We start from the raw sequence: 21587 nt of genomic DNA, 5'->3' as shown, positions 1-21587 counted from the left end.
CTCATGAGTAGGGCCCTATCAAATTCACACCCATGAAAAACACATCACAGACCGTGAAATCTGGTCTTTTGTGTGTTTACACCCTATGCTATACAGATTTCACCTGGGGGGTTAGGGGGAGAGAGCCCAACGTTTCTCAAATTTGGGTCCTGACCCAAAAGGGAGTTTGGGGGGGGTTAGGGAAGTCGCAAGTTTATCACAAGGGATCACGGTATTGCCATGCTTACTTCTGCACTGCCTTCAGAGCTGGGCTGCCAGAGAGCGGCAGCTGTTGGCCAGGAACAGAGCTCTGAAGGCAGCACTCCACCAGCAGCAGTGTAGAAGTAAGGGTAGCAATACCATACCATGCCACCCTTACTTCTGCGCTGCTGTCTTCAGAGCTGGGTGGCCAAAGAGTGGCGGCTGCTGACTGAGGGCCCAACTCTGCAGGCAGCAGCGCCGAAGTAAAGATGGCAAATATCATACCAGGCTATCCTTACTTCTGCGCTGCTGCTGGTGATAGCTCTGCCTTCAGAGATGGGCTCCCAGCCAACAGCCACCGCTCTCCAGCTGCCCAGCTCTGAAGGCAGCACCGCCACCAGCAGCAGCGCAGAAGTAAAGGTAGCAGTACCACAATTCCCCCTACAATAACCTTGTGACGCCCCCCCCCCCCCCCCAACTCCCTTTTGGGTCAAGACCCCTGTAATTACAACACTGTGAAATTTTAGATGTAAATAGCTGAAATCATGAAATTTATGATTTTTTAAATCCTATGACTGTGAAATTGACCTAAATGGACTGTGATTTTGGTAGGGCCCTACTAATGAGGCTTGCGCTCTGGGGATAAAAATTGCAGTGCAGACGTTCCCACTTACGCTGGAGCCTGATTTCCACTTAGGCTGGAGCCTTGTTTCTTAGACCAACCCCTCGTCAGGTTTTAGAGCCTGGGCTCGAGTCCAAGCAGGAATGTCTACACTGCTATTTTTAGCTTTAGAGAGTGTGAGCCCCATGAATCCAGTCAGTTGACCCCAGCTGTGAGACTCACTGCCACGGTGGGTTTTTTAGGGTTTTGGTTTGGTTGCTTCTTGGTTTTTTTGTTTGGCAGTGTAGACATATCCTACAAGGATAAATCAATATTTGTAATAGGTGTTCCTAACACAAAATGGAATTACTATAACAGCTACAAAAATCATGTTTTAAGATTAATATTTTCCTTTGTAAAACATAATGGAGTTGCTACAAAAGTTTGTAAAAATAAGTATAAAGCAGTCTGTAATAGAATAATTATATGAACACATACTCAGTCCTGTTCTTCAATGGTTCAAATTGCTTAGCAATTAAAAAAAAAAAAAAAAAAAAGCTACAGCAAATAATTAAAGAGATAACTGATGAATGCTAATGTCCTGAAATAATTTCAACAATTACACATTATTTGTATCAAGAGTATTGCCAGCAGGAAAGAAAGAACAGAATGAGGGGTTGGAGAGAGGCTACTGAATTAAGGAAGGAAGAAATAGTGGAACGGAAATTTAATTTTCAAAATTGGCTACCAAGTAAGGACTTTAGGCCAAGGACATTTTGTCTCATGGTCAGTTCATCCCAAAGATGAGCAAATAAAAAACAATTCCTCTATAACAGAGGTTCTCAAACTGAGCTCCATTCCGGTGGTCCGCGGATAGTTCCCTCTAAGGTGCACACCTGGGTGGCCGTACATGAGAGAAGGAAGGGCCACCCACCTAATTAGTGGAGCCGTGCAGGCGTGGCTCCACTAATTAGGTGCCTGGACCCTGGAGAAGATGCACATGTAAGGTGAGGTGTTGGCCTTGGGAGAATAGGGGGTAACTGGGAGGGGGCAGTGGGGTGAGAAGTGGGGGTGGAGGGGAAATTTGGGACGTGCAGGGCTGCAGCGGCCAGAGAAAGAGGCTGTTTACTGGGGAGAGACTGCCCTCCTTCCCAGCCTCAGCTCTGTGGCTGCTGTGGCGGGGGAGAGAGGGAGAGACCCCCGCTCCTTCCCAGCCTGAGCTCGGGGGTTGCCGCAGCAGGGGAGAGGACACATCCATCGCATTAGAAAGGTAAGACTACTGATATTAAAATATGAGTTGTGCGCTTTTAATCTGTAGAACAAAAAAAAAAAAGTTAATTATTATTAAGCTTTTTTTTTTTAAATATAGCACTTTTATCTGAAGTGCTTTACAATAGTTAGCTAATGGTACAAACATTTGGAAAGATCATTAAGTGGTCCGCTGAGACCTTCAGCAATTTTCAAGTGGTCTGCGGGGAAAAAAAAAAAAAAGTTTGAGAACCACTGCTCTACAAACACATAATGGGCACAGTCCATTATTTAGGACAGTTCAAGCAAAACAATAAAATAAAGTGCTACACTGTTATATTTAGACCGGTAGTAGATCAAAATCTTTGTATGTATGTTAGAGAATAGGAACGGAGTTTGGAAGTCAACCTCCTGCATTCTTGGCATTGCCATTAACTTCCCGTGTGGTCTTTGCACTTTCTGCTCAATATTAAGAAAATACTGTGGCTAACTAAACATTAATATTCAATGGTAAAAAACTACATTAATGCAGAGTTAAGTCCTCCCCCTTTACAACACTGAGTTGAGCAAAACTCAAAGTCTGAAAACCAGGAAATGCACAGTTAAGATTATCCATGCAACCTTAATCGCTCTCTTTCAGCCATGCCTCAGTATGCCCAGTTAGCACATACCTTTACTCTGCCAACCCCACAGTTGGTGAAACGTACACGCTCTTCACCTCCTTTTACAAGCCATTCACTCTCACCCACAGGATTCCATCTAACACTATTCAAGGGCCAAAAGGAAAAAAAATGCAATGCCCGGTGTGAAGGACAATTATATTACAGTGGAATGGTGTTTCTGGTCATGTTTCAGAATGGTTGGAGGGTGGAGTTTGTGGCAGGACCAGTCAGAGAAATCACATAGTTTCTGTTCCAAACTACTGACAGTTCTGAGAGAAAGATCCTCAGACTCCTGTCCATTAGGTGTACCCCATCTCTGAGAAACAATGAGGTGGCATAGCTTGTAATGTTTTTAATGTCATATAGTACACATTTTCTGATCAGCCATGAACCAACCCTCCAATTTTCCAATTAATGGTCTTACAACACTTATTAATAGCTTTCAAGCTGTACCAGTTATTCAGTTGTTGAGCCTGGACACAAATATCTGCTGCAGTCCAAATCTGCTTACAACACTGCATAAGGTGTATACCAGGAATTAATCATTTCTGCCCAAGTGAATTATACCACAATGTCCGGTAGATCATAAGTTCTTAAGTCACTAGACGGATGCTGCAGAGTGAGCAAAACATGATGCTAATGCAGGCCACCTATCTCTACCCAAATCAGCTTGTAATCAGCAACCCCTATGTCATAGTGTACTCCTTGCTCTCTCTCAAACTTCTGCAACTTCGGGATCCAGGAATCATCCGGAATCCACATGCGGAGAACCCTGCTGGTCAGGTACCTACACTGTCAGTTCCAAACCTCCACATTACATGTCTTTGGAATCACCAAATTAATCTGCCTCAAGCAAGTAAGCCACTACCCACCCCCAGGAGCTAGTAAACTACAGATTTTCTCAAGTAACTATTTCAAGCCTTGCCTACTCATCCTCATTGCCCACCCTCTGCAGACATAACCCCTTTTTCTATCCCTACATCCCAACCTACGCCCTCCCATCTCAGACAGTCCTCTGGCTCCTCCCCCCTCAATATAACAAGAATGTTGGTTAGACTGCCCCTTGACTGTTGTGTTCACAATAAACTTCCCCCTAAAATAAAAACATGCTGCATTGTAACAGCGACAACTTCTATCAAGCAACATGAGTTATTAAATCTCTATTGCAAAGGTTCAGATTAGGAGCATCAGTGGCAGGACGTTCACCGGGGCAATGGCGTCAGCCACATTCCCTCAAGCATATAATGGCTGCATAGAAATCCTCCCTCTCCAAGTTTTTTTTTCTTTACTGACTGCATGAGCAGCGTAATCCTTCCAGATTAACATCTACACATGCAAAGAAGTGAATATATTCTCAAATACCATTCTTAATTTGGGTCCCCCAAAGATTTAGTGTTTGCCATGCACTACCTTGGGTAAAATTCGACAGATTGAGACCATTTTGACCCGCATCACATGGAAAGGTTCATCTCTAGCTCTGCGCAAAGAAACCCCACCTAGAAACTTTTTCTCCACAACCTTGGCTCAAATGACCCCAAATTTGGGCACCCAGAGGCATACCAAATTTCAAAGGAATTAAACCATGCATGTCAGTTTTAGAGGACTTAGCAAGATTGACCTTTAATCAGAAGTCGTAATGGAACCCTAACTATAGTGGTGTTGCCGTGCCACTGTAATTTAGTAGTGGTGAGGTATCTTCATACATGGACATGTTTAACATACAGCATCTTATCCATTATGCCATAGTTGCTGGAGATACTGTTACCTATGTATGCTGGATCTGAATGTTATGCAAAACCAAGCACTAACACAAATTGTACTCGGTTCTAATAAGTGCAAGGCTGTGTTTCTATTTCTAACCTCTATTTTGCACAGATAGCCTTCCCAATATCTCACTCCTGCCAACAAGCCAAATTCTTTGTCCCTATGATACACACGTCTCCACACTAGGGATTGAATTACTGTTCATGGCATGAGGACCAGAGGCTCTAAATTTCTCAGAGTTTGAGACCAAGGACTTGATCCAAAACCTATTGATAACAGTGGAAAGACTCCATTTGGATTAAGCAATAAAAAGAACCTGTGAAGAACCTTAATTGGCTTTCTCACAGTACAACTTTTATACAAGATAACAGACTACAGATAATACCTGACTTTGTCCGCTTCTCATGAACAACTAAAATTGAGTTCAGAAGCTTTAGAAACTTCATTTCTGATAGAGTAGATATTGTACTCTGTCCTAGAACTGCCCCCCTCCTGCTCTAATCCTAGATAAAACATGTTCTGTTGGATAGACATCGGGTTGATCTTTGGAAAACATATTGCAAATCCCTGTCTTTGAAAGCCTTGCATCACTTGACCAGTTGGTTCTTGTACAAATCACACTCAGTCAGTTGAAAAAGAGGACATTGAAAAAGACGGTTACTCACCGTTGTAACTGTTGTTCTTCGAGATGTGTTGCTCATATCCATTCCATTAGGTGTGTGCGCGCCGCGTGCACGATCGTCGGAAGATTTTTACCCTAGCAACACCGGCGGGTCGGCTGTGGAGCCCCCTAGAGTGGCGCCTTCATGGCGCTGAATATATACCCCAGCCGACCCGGCGCCCCCTCAGTTCCTTCTTGCCGGCTACTCCGACAGTGGGGACGGGGGGCGGGTTTGGAATGGATATGAGCAACACATCTCGAAGAACAACAGTTACAACGGTGAGTAACCGTCTTTTCTTCTTCGAGTGCTTGCTCATATCCATTCCATTAGGTGACTCCCAAGCCCAACTTAGGTGGTGGGGTCGGAGTGAGACATTGCTGTGTGCAAAACCGCTGATCCGAAGGCAGCATCATCCCTGGACTGCTGCACTAGTGCATAGTGAGCTGTAAACGTGTGGACTGATGACCAAACCGCAGCTCTACAAATGTCCTGGATCGGAACTTGCGCCAGGAAAGCAGTCGAGGAAGCTTGGGCCCTCGTGGAATGAGCGGTGAGGTGCGGTGCTGAGACACCTGCCAGGTCATAGCAAGTCCGGATGCAAGACGTAATCCAGGAGGATAGGCGTTGTGAGGAGACCGGTGAGCCTTTCATTCGGTCGGCCACTGCAACGAAGAGTTGCGTCGTCTTTCTAAAGTGCCTTGTGCGGTCAATATAGAAGGCCAGGGCCCTGCGTACGTCCAGAGAATGCAAACGTTGATCCTGGCGAGTAGCATGTGGTTTAGGATGAAAGACCGGGAGAAATATATCCTGGTTGATATGAAATGGAGAAACCACCTTAGGGAGAAAGGCAGGATGTGGGCGGAGCTGCACTTTATCCTTATGGAAAACTGTGTAAGGGGGCTCGGATGTAAGCGCCCTGAGTTCAGAAACGCGCCTTGCTGAGGTGATGGCTACGAGGAAGGCTGTCTTCCAGGATAGGTACAAAAGTGAACAGGTGGCCAGTGGCTCGAATGGAGGACCTGTGAGCTTGGAGAGAACCAGGTTGAGGTCCCACGTCGGAACGGGCTGACGTTGTTGTGGGTACATCCGGTCTAAGCCCTTGAGGAATCTAACGACCATCGGGTTAGAGAATACCGAGGACGCGAGTTCCCCTGGGTGAAAGGCCGATATAGCGGCCAGGTGAACTCTAATTGAAGATATCGCCAACCCTTGCTGTTTTAGGGAGAGGAGATATTCCAAAATGAGAGGGATAGGTGCCTGTAACGGGGACGTGGCTCGTTGTTCGCACCAACAGGAGAACCGCTTCCACTTGGCCAAGTATGTGGTCCGTGTTGAGGGCTTCCTACTGCTCAACAGAATCTGTTGGACAGAGTGCGAGCACTGCTGCTCTGCCTGGGCGAACCATGGAGCAGCCACGCCGTGAGGTGGAGTGATTGCAGGTCGGGGTGACGCAGGCGGCCGTGGTCCTGAGAGATGAGGTCCGGGCATAATGGAAGCGGGATCGGTGTCTGAACCGAGAGCTCCAACAGCGTGGTGTACCAATGTTGTCTCGGCCACGCTGGGGCGATCAGAATCACCTGTGCCTGGTCTCTGCGCAATTTGAGCAGTACCTTGTGGACCAGAGGAAACGGAGGGAAGGCATAAAACAGGTGGTCTTTCCAGGGAAGGAGAAACGCGTCCGAGAGGGAGCCCGGAGCTCGACCTTGCAGGGAGCAGAACACGTGGCACTTCCTGTTGTCTCGAGATGCAAACAGGTCTATCTGGGGAAACCCCCACTTCTGGAAAACGGAATGCATGATGTCCGGACGGATAGACCACTCGTGTGTTTGAAAGGACCTGCTGAGTCGGTCCGCCAGAGTGTTCTGGACTCCAGGGAGGAACGATGCCGTGAGATGGATTGAGTGGGCGATGCAGAAGTCCCACAGGCGAATGGCCTCTTGGCATAGAATTGGCGAACGTGTTCCTCCTTGCTTGTTGATGTAAAACATGGCAGTGGTGTTGTCGATGAGAACTAACACACAACGGCCACGTAGGAGATTGAGAAATGCCTGGCACGCCAGGCGCACCGCCATCAGTTCCCGAACATTGATGTGCAGGGCTATCTGGAGTGCAGTCCACAGGCCCTGGGTATGGTGTTCGTTGAGATGGGCGCCCCAACCCAGGGATGAAGCGTCTGTGACCAGGTGCAGAGAGGGTTGTGGGGCGTGAAACGGCATCCCCTCGCAAACCACCTTGTGGTCTAGCCACCATGTGAGGGAGGTCAGGACCGAGTTCGGGACCGTGACCACCATGTTCAGGCTGTCCCGATGTGGGCGGTATCTTGATGACACCCAGGTCTGGAGTGGGCGAAGCCGAAGTCTGGCATGCCTGGTTACGTACGTGCAGGAAGCCATGTGACCCAGCAGGGTAAGGCACGACCTCACCGTGGTAGTTGGGAAGGCCTTGAGTCCTTGAATGAGGCTCGTGATGGTGCAAAAGCGATTGTCTGGCAGGATGGCTTGTGCACGTCTGGAGTCTAGAACCGCGCCGATGAATTCTATTCTCTGGGTAGGTTCTAGAGTGGATTTGTCCTTGTTGAGTAGGATACCCAACTTGTTGAATGTGTGCACTATTATGTGGACGTGATCTCGAACTTGTTCTTTGGTGCGACCGCGTACCAGCCAGTCGTCTAGGTACGGGAACACCTGTATCCCTTGCCGACGAAGGTACGCTGCCACGACAGCCATACATTTCGTGAACACCCTTGGGGCCGAGGATAGGCCGAAGGGAAGGACTGCAAATTGGTAGTGCACCTTGCTTACCACGAACCGCAGGAAGCGTCTGTGAGGCGGGTAAATTGCTATGTGAAAGTATGCATCTTTCATGTCGAGGGCGGCGAACCAGTCTCCAGGATCGAGGGAAGGGATAATGGCCCCCAAAGAGACCATGCAGAACTTCAACTTTACTACGAATTTGTTGAGTCCGCGCAAGTCCAAGATGGGTCGCAGACCTCCTTTGGACTTGGGAATGAGGAAGTAACGGGAATAGAATCCCCTGCCCCTTAACTCCACTGGAACCTCCTCTATGGCCCCCATAGCAAGGAGCGTGGAAACTTCCTGTATAAGAAGTTGCTCGTGAGAAGGGTCCCTGAAGAGGGACGGGGAAGGGGGGGAGGAGGGGGGAATTGAGGAAAACTGGATAGCATATCCCCTGTCCACCGTGCGAAGGACCCAACGGTCCGAGGTTATAAGGGACCAGGCATGGTGGAAATGGGAAAGGCGATCCCGAAAGGATGGGGCTGGATCCTGTGGGATGACCGGGGCGCCGTCCTCGACCGCACCTTCAAAAGTTCTGCCTGGGGCCCGAAGGTGGTCTAGGTGGCCCCTGGTTCTGACCAGGTTGAGGGCCGGTCCACCTTCTTCTACCACCTCGTCCTCGCCTCCGGGTCGAGTCCTGTCTCTGACGAGGCGGGGGGGGGTAGAAGCGCTGAGGCTGCGGTCTAAATGGTCTGCGCTGAGGGCCCACAACATGCATCCCCAAGGAACGCATGATCGTCCTGGAGTCCTTGAGGCTCTGCAGGCGAGAGTCCGTCTTTTCTGAAAACAACCCTTGTCCTTCAAAGGGCAGATCCTGCAGGGTTTGCTGCAGTTCCTGAGGCAGACCCGAAACCTGGAGCCAGGAGATCCTCCGCATAGCGATACCTGAGGCCAGGGTTCTCGCAGCAGAGTCCGCTATGTCTAAGGAGGCCTGTAAGGAGGTCCGAGCCACCTTCTTACCCTCCTCCACCAGGGCTCCAAACTCCTCCCTGGACTCTTGGGGAACCAACTCCTTGAACTTCCCCATAGAGTTCCAGGAGTTAAAGCTATAGCGGCTCAAGAGCGCCTGTTGATTAGCCGCTCTAAGTTGCAGCCCTCCGGCTGAGTAAACTTTACGGCCGAATAAATCGAGGCGCTTAGCCTCCTTCGATTTGGGCGCTGCGGCCTGCTGACCGTGGCGCTCCCTTGCGTTCACTGATGCCACCACCAGTGAACACGGCTGGGGGTGGGTATACAAGTACCCGTAGTCTTTAGACGGGACAAAGTATTTCCTTTCCACCCCTCTCGCTGTGGGTGGGATAGAGGCAGGAGTCTGCCATATCGTAGATACATTGGCTTGTATCGTGCGGATCAGGGGTAACGCCACCCTCGATGGGGCATCCGCTCCGAGGATATTCACGATGGGGTCGTGTACCTCCACTATCTCCTCCGCCTGCAGGTCCATATTACGGGCCATCCTACGCAGAAGATCTTGGTGGGCCCGAAGATCTATTGGAGGTGGACCTGTGCACGATGTGCCCGCCACTGCCTCATCCGGAGAGGAAGAGGAAGATGCCTCCGGTGGAACAGGATCCAAGGGAGGGTCCTGGTCTCCCTGCTCCTGGGCCGGAGCATCACCTGCGCTTGAGTCCAGGGCGTCAGGTGGTGCGGACACGGAAGCCTCCATGCCCCCTGGCGGAGGTCGAGAGATGGTGGACTCCGGGGCCCTTCTAACAGAGTGACCGGAGCGAGAGGTCGAAGCAACTGGAGCCCCTTGCGCCTGATGGTACGCCCACGGGGTCCAAAACGACCAGTGAGATGGGCCATGAGAATGGTCCTCTGTTATGTTCTGCCAATGGCCCAAGTCCTGTTCCTCGGCTTGCCCCTGAGGGGGGTATGCCGATCTCGAGAGGTCCTCCGAGGAGCGAGACCCCGATCTCGATGGCCATGGCGGTGCCGAGAGCGTCGAGACGATTCCCGTGGGCTGCGGTGCCGCACGGTGCCGGTCTGGAGATGATCTATCTCCACGCGGTGCCGGCGATCGGTGCCGGGACCGCGACCGGTGCCGATGACCTCGTCGGTGCCGGGAGTCGGATCTGGACCTCGACGAGGACCTGGAGTATGCCCGGTACCGGGAGCGGCCTCTCGACGTCGAGCGTCGACCGTAGCGGTGCCGAGAACTACGTCTCGACGTTGATCGGTGCCGACGATCATAGCGGTGCCGAGACGTAGAGCGGTGCCGCGAAGAAGATCTTGGCCGCGAGTACGACCGGTGCCGAGGTGATATTCGGTGCCGGGACTGCGAGCGGCGTGGGGACCTGCTTCGGGACCTGGATCGGTGCCGAGGTTCCAGCCCTTGCGATGGAGGGCGCATCAAGGCATGTTTCCCCCTCGACTGGACCGGGCGAGGCAACGGTGCCGTCGGTGCCGGTGGTTGAGGCGGTGCCGGCTCCGTGAGAGCTATTAAGTCTCTCGCCGCCGCGAAGGTCTCTGGCGTCGACGGGAGGCACTGTATCACCACCGGCCTCGGTGGAGACGCCGTCTGCACCGGACTCAACGGCCTCGGCGCCGGAGTCGACGGTGCTGGAGGCACCTGTTTCCGGTGCTCCACCGGCGTACGCGGCTCTACCCCCGGCACTGGGGGAGCCAGCGTCTTCGGCACGGAGGTCCCCGTCTTATGGGCTTTCTTATGCCCTGGGGATAATGACCGGCGCCGAGGCACTTGCTGTGCTTGCGGTGCCGACGAGGTCCGGTGCCGGGAAGGCTCATCTGACGCCACTCGCGTGGTCGTCATGGCCGGTGCCGCCGGGGCACTGCGCACCGAGGCGCTAGGTGCCGGGGCCTGACTTGTAGATGGAGCGTCCGGACTAAGTGCCGCCTCCATCAGGAGTTGCCGGAGCCGAAAGTCCCGCTCCTTCTTGGTCCTTGGTCTGAAGGCCTTACAGATCTTGCACTTATCTGTTTGATGGGACTCTCCCAGGCACTTCAGACAGGAGTCGTGCGGGTCGCTCGTGGGCATAGGCTTAGCGCAGGAGGCGCACAGCTTGAAGCCGGGAGCGATGGGCATGAGCCCGGCCCCGCGGCCGGGGGAGAAAGGGGGGGACGACCGCCTTAATCCCCTGAACTATTATAACAACTAGACAACTTTTAAAACTATTGAACTATTTAACTATAAACACTAGGACTATAACTATAACTATAACTGCGAATAACGAACTAAGCTAGGGAGAGTGGAGAACAGCTAAGCAGCGCTCCACAGTTCCAACGACCGTCAGGGGCGGTAAGAAGGAACTGAGGGGGCGCCGGGTCGGCTGGGGTATATATTCAGCGCCATGAAGGCGCCACTCTAGGGGGCTCCACAGCCGACCCGCCGGTGTTGCTAGGGTAAAAATCTTCCGACGATCGTGCACGCGGCGCGCACACACCTAATGGAATGGATATGAGCAAGCACTCGAAGAAGAAGAGTAGATTACGGTAATTCCTGGAGCTCTGAACAAAAAATAATTACTACCACCAGTGTCTTACTGAAAGTTCTGGAAGATGGGAAGCCCCATAATGAGATAGGATACTGGACACATTCTGATGAGTGAAATTTAGAACACCTGTGTTAAGGTCCGACACAAACAACCGCTACGCCAATGTAGGTATGTATTTAACATGCATGCACACACAGAGCCATTAAAAAGGCCCTTATTTTAAAAAATGTGTGCATTTATCTTTCACGTGTGAGATATCCAATGCCCACACTTTACTTTGGATACTTGAGTGCATGGTGCTTTACAAAATTAGAAGACATGTTGCTGCCCTGAAGACATAACAGTCTAAGGCTCTGATCCTGCACTTCACTGCACCAGCATAAGGCCCATAGAAGTCAAGAGGACATAGTGTACCTGCAGAAAGTAAACCACACAGTCAAGGCATCAGTAAGATAAATGTCCGAGGGAGATAACTGAAGGAACCAAAGGGCAGTTTCCAGCCTGAATCTGGATCTTTTGTTTAATCTTTTAAGGTCAAACACTTAAACTCCACAGTACTTTTTAGGACCAAATATGCAAAAATGTACAATAGCTGCATAAGAACAGCCACACTGGGTCATAGCAATGGTCCATCTAGTCCAGTATCTTGCCTCTGACAGAGGCCAATGCCAGATGCTTCAGAGGGAATGAACAGATCAGGTTAATTTTGAGTGATCCATCCCCTATCATTCAGTCCCAGCTTCTGGCACTTGGAGGTTTAGGGATACCGAGAGCATGGAGTTCCATCCCTGACCATCTTTGCCAATAATCATTAAAGTTGCGAGTTTGTCACGGAGATCACGGATTCCGTGACTTTCCGTGACTTCTGCAGCGGCTGGTGCACCTGGCCCGGGGGCAGCTCAGGCAGCTGGGCCAGTCTCGGGCCACTGTGTCCCACTCCCCCAGCAGCAGCAGCAGCAGGGTTTGGGTGTGGGAGGGGGCAGGGGCACGGAAGGGGGTGAAGCGGGCTCTGGGCAGCGCTTACCTCAGGGGGCTCCCCAGGAAGCGGGGACATCCCCCTCACTGCAGGCACCGCCTCCGGAGCTCTGAGCAGAGGCTGCGCGCAGAGCTGCCTGGCCACGCCTCCACCTAGAAGCTGAGCAAGGGGGATGTCCCCGCTTCTGGGGAGGCATGGAGCCAGGTAGGGAGCCTGCTGGCCCAGCCACCCACACACACCCCAGCACCATCGGGGGTCCCAGGCTGTGCGCCATCTCACACACACCCCTCAACACCTCCGTGCCGCCACCCCGAGCAACCACCCCCTACCCCCTCCAGATTCAGTCAGGGGTATATAGTAGAAGTCATGGACAGGTCACGGACCGTGAATTTTTGTTTACTGCCCGTGACTTTTCAAAAAAATACCTGTGACTAAAATGTTGCCTTAATAATCATTGATGAACCCATCCTTCATGAACTTAGCTAATTCTTTTCTGAACCCAGTTATACTTTTGGCCTTCGCAATATCCCCTGGCAATGAGTTCCACAGATTAACAAGCAGCAGGTTACATACTTTACATAATGCATAATTTCATTGGGTGACCTAGGTCCTGTGTCATGTGAAGGGGTAAATAACACATCCCTAGTAGGGTGACCAGATGTCCCGATTTTATAGGGACAGTCCCGTTTTTGGGTCTTTTTCTGATATAGGCTCCTATTACCCCCCCATTCCCTGTCCCGATTTTTCACATTTGCTGTCTGGTCACCCTAATCCCTAGTCACTTTTTCCATACCATTTGTTATTTTATAGACCTCTATCATATCTCCCCCTCCCCCGGTCAGCTCTTTTCTAAGCTGAAAAGACCCACTCTTTTTAGTCCCTTTTCACATGGAAGCTGTTCCATACCCCTAATCATTTTCATTACCCTTCTCTGCACCTATTTCAACTTAAGGACACGGGACTAATACAAAGGAGAGGGGGAAACTCCTATTGTACAGCTCTCCTGTGGTGGAGAAAACTTGTTAAAGAACAAAATGACTGGAAACCAGATTTTCCCTAATTGTCTTAAGACAAGTACTTAGAGCTCTAACTGAAGATACTGAGTGTTATGATTATTCAGGTTCAGCTGCCTCTGATATTAGTTTCCCTAATTCAAACTTGGCATCTGCTGTAAATTATTTGGATTTTCTGGCAGATTTCCACGGTCAAAGTGATAGGTGGCTTCTAACCACCAGGTTTAAAGGATGACAAGCATGGAAACTACAGCCAATTCAGCGATAAATCACAAAGCAGAAATGAAGCCAACAAGATTTTATTGAGAATTAATCTTGCCAACTTAAATTCTCAATGCATGTGAAGACCTATTTGAAGAAAACAAAGTTAACTGATTCCGGCCCACCCCTTTTGTTTTTTTAATATATTTTTCTAGCTCTCTCTCACACACTTTCTGCAGGTTTAATTATTGAATCAGAGCATGTATGTTTTCTGGAATATAATTTAGAAGAGTCTTATCCTATGACCTAGATAGATCTTCTCTACTACAAATCCATGCTTCTCTGATAAGTTATTAGTTACCCTTTAAATAGTTTTTATTCATTCAAGCTCTAAAGTTCTATAAGGATTTCAGAGTAGGGAAATTAGAAATAGCACCCTCAAGATAAGGTGGATAGAAAGCTGGCTAGATCATCGGGCTCAACGGGTAGTGATCAATGGTTCCATGTCTAGTTGGCAGCCAGTTTCAAGTGGAGTGCCCCAGGGGTCGGTCCTGGGGCCGGTTTTGTTCAATGTCTTCATTAATGATCTGGAGGATGGCATGGACTGCACTCTCAGCAAGTTTGCAGATGACACTAAACTGGGAGGAATGGTAGATATGCTGGAGGGTATGGATAGGATACAGAGGGACCTAGACAAATTAGAGGATTGGGCCAAAAGAAATCTGATGAGGTTCAACAAGGACAAGTGCAGAGTCCTGCACTTAAGACGGAAGAATCCCATGCACTGTTACAGACTAGAGACCGAATGGCTATTAAGCAGTTCTGCAGAAAAGGACCTAGGGGTTACAGTGGATGAGAAGCTGGATATAAGTCAACAGTGTGCCCTTGTTGCCAAGAAGGCTAACGGCATTTTGGGCTGTATAAGTAGGGGCATTGCCAGCAGATCGAGGGACGTGATCATTCCCCTTTATTCGACATTGGTGAGGCCTCATCTGGAGTACTGTGTCCAGTTTTGGGCCCCACACTACAAGGAGGATGTGGAAAAATTGGAAAGAGTCCAGCAGAGGGCAACAAAAATGATTAGGGGGCTGGAGCACATGACTTCTGAGGAGAGGCTGAGGGAACTGGGATTGTTTAGTCTGCAGAAGAGAAGAATGATGGGGGATTTTATAGCTGCTTTCAACTACCTGAAAGGGGGTTCCAAAGACGATGGATCTAGACTGTTCTCAGTTGTACCCGATGACAGAACAAGGAGTAATGGTCTCAAGTTGCAGTGGAGGAGGTTTAGGTTGGATATTAGGAAAAACTTTTTCATTAGGAGGGTGGTGAAGCACTGGACTGGGTTACCAAGGGAGGTGGTGGAATCTCCTTTCTTAGAGGTTTTTAAGGTCAGGCTTGACAAAGCCCTGGCTGGGATGATTTAGTTGGGAATTGGTCCTGCTTTGAGCAGGGGGTTGGACTAGATGACCTCCTGAGGTCCCTTCCAACCCTGATATTCTATGATTCTATGATAATTTTGACAAAGTACCTGGCCTCCTACACTGGTCACTAATCAGCAGGATGGATAAAAATCAATGATTTAAAAAAAATAAAAATAAAATAAAAATCAGATTTTTTTATTTAAATCAGACTATGAGCTATAATGTCTCATCATGGAATAGGGACTATAAATTCTAATTCTATAGTATGAGAATATATTTATATAATGTTTAAGAAAACTTTTGTAAATGAGTTCCAATAGTTCATGGATTAGGGACCCAATCTTATGGGGTTCCGGGGCTTCTGTATAGATTATTTAGGTTAATCTTTCTATCTATCCAATGGGACTCGGTGCTCAGTCTAGAAGAAACCATCAGAGATGCTTAGTTTTGCAGTTCTCAAACTGTGGATTTGTGTCTCTAGAGATAACATGCTTGTAAACAGCAAAAGTGTTTTTAAATAAATAAATAATACATAGAGGTGAGAAATAACAGACCTCAACTCTATTGTCCCTCTGCAAATTTGTGTACACAGAGTCAATACCTTACCTTTCTCTCTAAAAGTGCAAAGTTTCAAAAAAAAGTTCAATGAATAGAAGATTGTTCGGGGCGGAACAAATCTGGACAAGGAGAAGTCTGTAGATAAATGTAGAGAAGGGAGGTACAGGCAGTAGAAACAAAAGTGAAACTGTTTGAGCAGCATATTCTCAAAGTCTTGAGGTCTTTCTGAGTGTAGCCTTCACTGATTTGAGATCTACCCTACCATTCTCTCACTAGAAGGGAAAACCTATCATGGCAGCAGGCTGTAAAATAGACCCAGTTTGGGCATAAGAAATATGTTTGCTGATGATGTTTTAAAGAAAGACACACCCGTGAACTGGTGGAAGTCACTTAAGCACTTGGATTCAGAGACTGTTGAAGTGATAATCTCACTTTTAACAGCAGTAGCTTCTTCTGCGGGTGTAGAAAGAATATTTTTTTCCTTTGGACTAATTCATTTCAAATTGAGAAATCGTTTGGGACCTGAAAAAGCAGGAAAGCTTGTTTTTCTTTCCCAGATTATGAACAAACAGGAAAATGAAGGTGAAGACGACTGAGTTAACTGCAGATGCCAATATTTTAAGTTTCTCATGTTGACCTGGCTGACAGTCTATTAAATGAAATATTAAAAAAAAATTAAACTATTTTAGTTAAAAACAATTTTAACAAAAACAAACCTGATTTTAAAAAACTTGAATGTTTAACTAAATTCAAAAATTCATATGCTTGTTTTGTTAAAATATTATACAGTATATTTGCTGTTGAAGAAAAAAATCCAGAATAGAACATTGTTTTAGTTAAATAAAACAATTTAAATGTCTGTCTGGTGATGTTCTCCTCCTAATACAACATGGCAAGAAAATCCTCCAAATATTAATGATTAACCTGTTGAATTGGAGATATTTATGAAGTCATTGGGAGGTGAACTATCTGCTTCAATTACCTTTGGTAAATGAAAAAACCAAACAATCATTAATTTTCTGATATAGCTATAAAACTAATTTGAAAAGTTTTCACAATATATCACTTTAAAAATGTATAGTGTGTACCTTCTAATAATGAAATCTACATCTATCTCTGAGTTGTGAAGAATATGTATTAAGGTTATAACAACCAACAAGAATGCACTTTTATGTAGAAATCCATGATTAAAATCGAGCCTTCCTGACTAGTGATTTAAATCAAATCCACCCTGCTAATCAGTTACAAAATTTAATAAAACGTTTAGATCTTTTGTCTCTTCTCTTTTATTCATTAATCTGTAATATTCTAACAATAGCTAAGGGCATAGTTCCCACCACTGCACTGTCCATAATACACACTGATTTGTATTTGAAGATTGCCAGGGGAGAGCAATTTAGTTATTCATGGCTCAGTATATCAGATATTCTTTTATCACCTGCAAAGTTTATCTATTTTTTTTCCCCCTGAGCATTTGAAAAAGGTCTGAGGGAAGGAAAAAATGTACTTAGATTGCAAACTCTTTGGCATAGGAACTGTCTTCTTGTTCTGTTTGCGCAGTGCCTAGTACAATGGGTTCATGATCCATGAGTGGGGCTCTTAGATGCCAGGTTAATATAAATATATTAAATAAATAATAATACTAATGATAATGTTGTTTCTGGTTGGAAAGAAAGGGATTGCTGCAGTTGTCTTATAGTGAAAGGAATTTTGGATCACTATTTCACACACACACACACACACACACACACACACACACTGTTCGTTGATGTGAAATTCTCAGTCAACAGCACTGGATAGAGCGTAGCATAATGTTAGGTTTGTGTTTTTTAAATTAGACTATCCAAGTTGAAAGATGTAATGACAGAGATTCAAATCCATGAGCACCTTCAAAACATGAACGGACATGTTAATGTGGAAATACTTAAACTGTGAGAGGCTGTGCCAGCTACACCATTTTTACAACTGAAATGGCCAGAGGATCCATGGATTGGTACTTATCGCAACTTCAGAAATGGTCACATTGCATCCTCAGAAGTGAAAAAAATATATATATTCTAGCATGCTAGAGAGTTTTAGGGTGGAGTGAAATGGAAAGAAAATCTAGAATGAAGAGATGAGAAATCACAGTCCACTAACAGAATAAATCAGAAACCGAAAAACATGAATTTGAACAAACTGAAAACATTTTACATGGAAAAAAACTCCTATTAAAAGGACTGCTCTTCATATCAGCATAAACAAAGGGTTTTGGAAGGCATCAACCCATTTTTTAAAAATAAGTCTTAAAGAATAGTTCAATACAGTAGTTAGTCACCGTCCGAATTGTAGTGATTATTACTAAACAAAACAGAACAGTCTGTGGCTCAAACTACTGGACACTTCAGTGGATATGACATAATGTGCCATATGCATGGCAAGCTGTATAAAAGCTGTAGAGATGAATCCATTTAATAAAGGGTAAGTAAATAACTTTGTACAAGATAATTTTAGCTCACTGTGCAGAACTTAGCTATTTTAGCATGCCTGCTAGTTTTACAATTATCACCCAGTTTGAGGTTCATTCTTCTCAATTATTAAGAACAGTAGTTGACAAACTTCTTGTTGTTAGGCCCCTCTTGGGAACCATAACTAATTTCCAGACACACACACACACACACACAGTTCAGTAATCTCTCTGTTCACCTCTCCGACCCTAATCCCACATTCTTTCAGATTTTCTTTCCCTTTGCTCCCTCTTTCAAAGATCAGGGTAGAAGGGGGAGAGCTAGAATAGCTTTATTATGGAGTTATTGAAACAGCTTCATTACATGACGTTCACCAAATTATCCAGTAGTATTATCGGGTTTAGAATTAAAGGATCATTATTTTACAGTAACAGAAATTATGCATTATGATGAATTTTGTGAGCTACTTATTACAAACTCTTAACAAATTTACTGTATCATTTTATTAATATATTAGCAATAATTTCAGTATAGATCTACAGTAGTTACTGTGAAAAAGTAATCTTTTAATAACAGTTGCCACATCATAGTGGCCAAAATATCTGTACTTAGGTGAGTGATTTTCTCACCTAAGCATCAGTCATCTGTAGAGACTGTAGGAAATGCCAGTGTCATGTGTGCACCGAGTAGCTGCTTGCCCAAGGTAGTGATTACATCCTGGTATATCACATCCACTAGTGGGCAAAACAATTCAGTGCCACTGCGTGTTACACAAGTGCTAATGGTACAAAGGACATCACAGTCCAGATACAGTAGAAATGGATTGTAACCAGAGTCTTATTTGTCTGCTGAAACACTGCACCTGTTAAGTCACTGCGGACATTGAGCCATAGGGTATGAAGATGAAAGTAAAGCTATTTAAAAAATAACCAAAGAGTACAGTAAATATACTTAAAGAAAGCACTTCAAAATCTAGTATGCGTGCACGTACACACACATACTCATACATAAATTTTGCTTTTGTTGATAGGGACGCTAGCACCAAAAAGTACACACAGATTATTTTTTCTGACACTTTATCTTCAATTTTTGTTCCATTCATCTTCTCTGAAGATAAGAAGCTTGGGAGCACAGAACGTGTAGCGATGTGGCTGTGAGGTATAAAAGGGACTATATCCCCATTTTAAACCATTTTATATCCCAAATGTTACTAGCAGACCCACAGCTTTGAAATGTTAGTGATCAAATGAAATCAGAAAGTATATACATCTATTTAATTCATTCTTCTCATGTCAAGCAGGTATCCTTACCTATATTGAACTAAACTTTATTTTTGTCACAAGAAGAATAAATCTCCTTAGGATGGGGAGGGGAGGGAAATGATAAGTTTTTACTGAATATATCATTTACATATAGTAATATCAATGAATTTAAACAAAAAAAAAAATCTTTGAATTCTAGCAGTTCTATATATTTTGACACATGACATATTATGCAATTAACTGTGACTGGAAAGAGAAAAAAGTAAATACTGACCTTCCACTTCTGAATTGCAATGGAGATGTTGCTACTGCCACTTTTAAGAAGTCTTGATCCTCTGCCTTATTACGCTCATTGTAAATTAGTGGAATATCATCATCATCCTTAAAATTGGAGTGTGGACTTAGTTCTGCTAAACAACTTTTATTACTTCTTCTTGAAAGGTCATCCATGGTAGCTGGTTCTTCAGAATTTACCCCCTCCTTATCTGCAAAAACCAGGAATAAATGTTTTGCAAAAATGTTCTTACAAGATGAAAACACAGCAAGGGGTCTTTTAAATGTAATATAGGAATTTTTACTTCATACTATCTTTCCTATTATCGCAGCAAGCTGACATTAATTAGAGAACTCTGTACCAAAGTAACTAAAACACAATGTTCTACTTTGCATCAGAGATCTTTTTAGAGACATTCATTCTTAAAAAAAAAAAAAAAAAAAAAAAAAAAACCCCACACACCCTATTTTTTTACAGATACCCAATATATTTTAAGGCTTTTGGCCTTTCAATTATTTTGAAACTTTTCTTTCCTCATAGAACTAGAAAGTATCACATTTTTCAGTAATAGGGTTGAGATTACTGGCCAGAAATTGGATATAAAAAGTAATTTAAACAGTAGGTACAATTAAGATTAAAGGAAAACTCTCAAGGTTAACATGTCCCCAAAAGGAATCTACACTAAAACCAATGTAAAATGTTTCCCTGATACTGAAAAATGTCTTAGTCCTGAAAAATAAAGGCTGCAACAACATTAAATTCTCTTCTCCTCAAACAGACAACAAAGCAATATCATGGTGCTGGGATCTATGGATCAGATTGTAGATAAGCACACATGATAGGAGGGCATAAAATCACACAATAAGAGCACATATTGTAGAATGCCTCTTTAGATGCTTATTTTGGAGTAAGAATAAAAATGGGATAAACAGATTGGTACTAGCATACACTCAGTTCCTCACATTACAGTTTGATTATTATACTGAATATAATGTCATTTTTACATTCCAAATGACTCCTCGTTACAAAGTTTTAACTGATTTTCTGTAACTGTTTTCAGGACAGCAATGCATCAAATAGTTCTCCCCCTCCTCCCAATAAACTACTGTTAACACTTTACCATATTTAGAGTTTTTATAAATCTACACAAATAAAAGCACATAACAGAGTGCACATAATCATAGAAATGTAGGGCTGGGAAGGGATCTTAAGAGGTCATGTTGTCTGGCCCCCTGTGCTGAAGTAGGACCAAGTACACCTCAACCACCCCTGACAGGTGTTTGTCTAATCTGTTCTTAAAAATCCTTCAGTGATGGGGATTCCACAACCTCCCCTGGTAACTTATTCCAGTGCTTAATTATCCTTATAGTAAGAACATTTTTACTACTATCTAATCTAAATCTCCTTTGATGGAGGATTAAGATCATTACTTCTTATCCTACCTTCAGTGGATATGGAGAACAATAGATCACCATCCTCCTAGTAGCAGCCCTTAACCTATTTGGAGATTGTTACCAGGCTTCTTTTCTCAAGACAAATCATGCCCAGGTTTAGTTTAGTCTTTCCTCATAACCTTTTAGAATTTTTTGTTACTCTCCTTTGGACATTCCAATCTGTCCACATTTTTTTTTAAAGTGTGGAGCCCAGAACTTAACACAGTACTCCAGCTGAGGCCAGTGCCGAGCAAAACGGGACAATTACCTCCCATGTCTTACAACATTCCTGTTAATACATCAAAGTGGTATTAGCCTGTCTCACCACTGCATCACATTGTTGACTCTCATTCAATTTGTGATCCACTTTAACCCCCAGATCCTTTCTTTTCAGCAGTGCTATTTCTTGACCACTAGTCCCCATTTTGTAGCTAGTATCAGAGGGGTAGCCGTGTTAGTCTGAATCTGTAAAAAGCAACAGAGGGTCCTGTGGCACCTTTGAGACTAACAGAAGTACTGGGAGCATAAGCTTTCGTGGGTAAGAACCTAACTTCTTCAGATGCAAGTCTTGCATCTGAAGAAGTTAGGTTCTTACCCACGAAAGCTTATACACATTTTGTAGCTGTGCATTTTAT

The 21587-nt window shown here is 45.4% G+C and overlaps 1 protein-coding gene across 6 annotated transcripts in view; it reads right to left on the bottom strand.

Annotated features, from left to right (window-relative positions):
- The window catches only part of ARMC2 (armadillo repeat containing 2), a 157971-nt gene that overhangs the window by 118728 nt on the left and 17656 nt on the right, over window positions 1-21587 (bottom strand). For all 6 annotated transcript variants that reach the window (XM_065590190.1, XM_065590191.1, XM_065590195.1 and 3 more), the window contains one exon: window positions 19520-19730. In XM_065590190.1, coding sequence (XP_065446262.1) covers window positions 19520-19730 — 211 coding nt within the window. The remainder of the gene's footprint in view (window positions 1-19519; window positions 19731-21587) is intronic.

This window comes from Chrysemys picta, chromosome 3, assembly GCF_011386835.1.
Source record: "Chrysemys picta bellii isolate R12L10 chromosome 3, ASM1138683v2, whole genome shotgun sequence".
NCBI lineage: Eukaryota > Metazoa > Chordata > Testudines > Emydidae > Chrysemys > Chrysemys picta.
This window is presented reverse-complemented; position numbering and strand designations above follow the sequence as displayed.